At 32.5% G+C, this 3587-nt stretch overlaps 1 protein-coding gene across 1 annotated transcript; it reads left to right on the forward strand.

The window, feature by feature from the left end:
- Positions 1-938: 938 nt before the first annotated feature.
- Positions 939-2403, forward strand: CXCL8 (C-X-C motif chemokine ligand 8). Its single transcript, XM_049789926.1, has 3 exons — positions 939-1002; positions 1696-1831; positions 2316-2403. Exons 1-3 carry the CDS (start codon positions 939-941, stop codon positions 2401-2403), a joined length of 288 nt encoding a protein of 95 aa, XP_049645883.1.
- Positions 2404-3587: the final 1184 nt, after the last annotated feature.

Below are 3587 nucleotides of genomic sequence, written 5' to 3' on the forward strand. Positions count from 1 at the left end.
TTGATATATATTTGTAGAATTGAAGTGAAAGGAATAACTTTGAATTCTGTTAAATTATACATATGAAATCAATTATCCTGGGGTCAGAGAGATAGCACAGCAGTAGGGCATTTGCCTTGCATGTGGCCAACCCAGGTGGGACCATGTTAGAGTCCTGGCATCCCATATAATCCCCTAAGCCAATAGGAGCAATTTATGAGTGCAGAAGCCAGAAATGACCCCTGAGCGCATTGGGGTGTGGTCCCAAACCAACCAACCAATAAATAAATAAAGTTAAGAAAAGAAAACAATTTTCCTGTATAGTTGCAATATATCCTTAAAGCAGTAATATTTCTTGAAAATTTTACAAGATTCTCTTGTGATTCTTTAATAAGTTATTTCCCCAATAAAAGAGATTAATTAGATTATTTACTCTCATTGCTGTTGTTATTCACTTAAAATAATTGTGCCATAAAAGAATAATCATAAAAGACATTCTTGTAACAGCTGCCAGGTAGTAGTGTAAATGTATCATCATAATAGTTATTTATTAATAAAAAATGGAATACAATGGATAAAATGCATCAAACTGAGAAGCTTGAATATTTAAATGTTTAGCATATTAAGATAAACATTTTAAATATGCCCTTAAAATCTTTAAAATAGATTATTTGAACATATTGAATAAAAGTTCAGTCATGATGAGAATGTGCCAATGAACCCACAGAGCTTTCTGATGACTCAAGTGTGTTCGTAAAGAACAGGCAGCAGGTAGTTACATATTGTGGAATTTCCTCTGACCTAATGGTGAATGAAAGTACACATGTCCCCTACTGTTGTGATAGTATAAAAAGCCACAAGTGTTCTCCATTGAGCATCAGTTCCCCAGGACAGCCTTGCTCACAAGCATCAGGACAAGAGACAGAAAGAAGCAAGAAAGAGAGCATCTACTTGCAAACATGACTTCCAAGCTGGCTGTTGGGCTTCTGGCAGTTTACCTCCTCTCTGCAGTCCTGTGTGAAGGTAAGTATTTTCTTGAGTTACAGGACTTTCCTGTATTAACTGTAGAACTCAGAATGCAGAGTTAGCTTTAAGGCTTTGATAAGAGGCATCCATTTTTATTCAAGGAAAGAAAATATGATCATTTTATGTTAAATTAAAATTTTCTTATTTTTAGACTATGGCACTAAAAATTTTAAAGGCTGATTTATAGGATATTCTGCTTCTCTTACTGCATTATATGCTATAATGCAGATAATGATGATCTCCATTACTCACATATTTAATAAATATTTATGATACAGAATATATTTAATTACAAGCTGTAGTTAGTTACTCATGCTATAGGTTAACATTGAGTAAGATATCTCAAGCAACTTTATTCCATTTTCTTGAAAAATTTAAGTGTTTGGTTTAAAATCTGCCTCACAAAATATAGATCTTGAGATTCCCTCCTATGAAACAAATACTGCTCACAATATTTACAGTATATAGACTCTACATTTTCTTTTATCCATTATGAATTTTTGTTAACATGTCAAGAAAGGTTTGAACTTAGGCCAAATGAATATCCAGCTTTCACTTTCAGGAAGACTTGGGTAAAGATGTGATGTTTAGTAAGCACACAGTCACCTAATTATCTTATTAAAATTAAAGAGGAAGTGCTTAAAGATGTGGTTCTTGAAAATTAATTCTTAATTGCTTTTTGTTTCACAGCTGCAGTAGTGACAAAATATAGTACAGAACTCCGATGCAAGTGCATAGAGACACACTCCAAATTTTTCAGTCCCAAACTTATAAAAGAACTCAAAGTGATTGAGAGTGGACCACACTGCCCAAATCCAGAAATCATGTAAGTATTTTATAAAGCAAGAATCAGGGCCAGAGAGATAGTATGCAGGGAAAGCACTTTTGTGCACCCAGCAAAAGTTATGTTGATCCTAAACACTGCATATGGTTCCTGCCAGGAATGATGCCTGCCAGGCAGGAGTGATGCCTGAATACAGAGCCTGGCTTAAGTCCCGAGTTCTGCTGGGTGTGGCCCAGAAATGCAAACACAATACTAGTATAATAAAATTAATAAAAAGTGACTATATATTTTTCTTTACCAAATCTTGAAAAGTGGAAATATGGAAAATAAAAATTCTACCTATTAGCCATATTGTAGTAAGCAAAACAAAACAAAAAAAGAATATTTCTTTGTCTTCATGGTGTTCAAATATGGCATCTTCCATAACTCATTACTTTAAACTTATATTTAATGCCTTAATTAACTTAAAAGGCAAAAAAGAGCTCTAAAACCCATGATCTATTTTCCCATATTTCTCTCATTTCAGTGTAAAGCTAGACTCAGATGTAGAGGTCTGCCTGGATCCCAACCAAAAGTGGGTGCAGAAGGTTGTGAAGATTTTTTTGGAGAGGTAAGGTTTTGTTTTCCTCTAAATACATATTCTTTATTTATCCTGATACAAACAGTTCAAAAATTAGATTCTTAGAACACAGCAATAATTCAAGAGTCTAAGCACATGCTTTGCATGCAGGAGGCCCAAGTTCAATTCCTAGCATTGCATCGTCCTTTGTCAAGGCTAGGAGAAACCAACCCCTGAAAGTGTTCAACCCTGAACACAGCTGGGTAATGTCCAAAGGACAAAAGAACAATTATTTTCTTTGAAAATTTCTTTGAAATTATTCTGAGACAATTAGTACAAAAATTAGTCAATACATTTCCTGCCTTGCTATAAATTTTTCTTTTAGGTATATAACTCTTTTTACCAGCAGTAATATATTTGTGGAGTTCATATATCTAAGTTTACACTTGGAAATATGACTTTATGCCTTTTCCCTAGGCATTGTTATAGTTACTTTTTAGGATCAGAAGCATCCTGGTTTGAGTGATAATTTATATTTATCTGTTAATTTATAGGTAAAAATATGTGGCAATTTAATGCATGAATATTTCAGAAAATCATTTTTCTAGCAAGTATATTTTTAAGAATGGTACTGTCCTTATGAGAGCATTGTTAATTTTTTAATTCTGTCTTGATTTTCAGAATAGAGAAGAAACCGTCATAAGAAAAAATGGATATCCATTGTTTCCAAGAGTACTTTAGCAAAGAAGCCAATGAAACTTCAAACAAATTTATTTTAACAGTTAATTTATAGTGCAAATCTACTGTTGTGGTGTCAAATGAAATTCAGAATGTCAGTCTGATTTTAAATTTTAGTAGAATAATGAATTTTTTTTACAAATTTCCAGGTATATTATTTTATCTAATAATTAAAGCATTTTTATTAAGAAAAAAATTTTTACCAAAAATTTAAATATAGTTGGAAATACTATATTTGGAGGGACAGAAATACTGCAGTCCAAATCTGGACAGAATCCATGATTCCCTTTTCAATTTTACCTCAGTTTCTTCCTTATTCTTTAGAAAGAAATATGTGAGTCACCACACATCCTCACATGAGGACTTGGAAGACGTGGCTTTAAATGTAACTTATTCACCTATTTATTATTTATGTATTTATTTAAACATAAAACAATAATTTTGTGGTAAAGTTGAAAAATCAAGAAGGGAAGCTTTTTCAGGATAGTAGAAAATAATAGG

This window comes from Suncus etruscus, chromosome 16 (assembly GCF_024139225.1).
Source record: "Suncus etruscus isolate mSunEtr1 chromosome 16, mSunEtr1.pri.cur, whole genome shotgun sequence".
Classification (NCBI taxonomy): domain Eukaryota; kingdom Metazoa; phylum Chordata; class Mammalia; order Eulipotyphla; family Soricidae; genus Suncus; species Suncus etruscus.

Excerpts from the sequence above, each read along its gene's own strand:
- CXCL8 (XM_049789926.1), top strand. The coding sequence starts at position 939 with ATGACTTCCAAGCTGGCTGTTGGGCTTCTGGCAGTTTACCTCCTCTCT. Across the intron at positions 1,003-1,695 it reads CTCTGCAGTCCTGTGTGAAG|CTGCAGTAGTGACAAAATAT; the intron begins GTAAGTATTTTC and ends TTTGTTTCACAG. Across the intron at positions 1,832-2,315 it reads TGCCCAAATCCAGAAATCAT|TGTAAAGCTAGACTCAGATG; the intron begins GTAAGTATTTTA and ends CTCTCATTTCAG.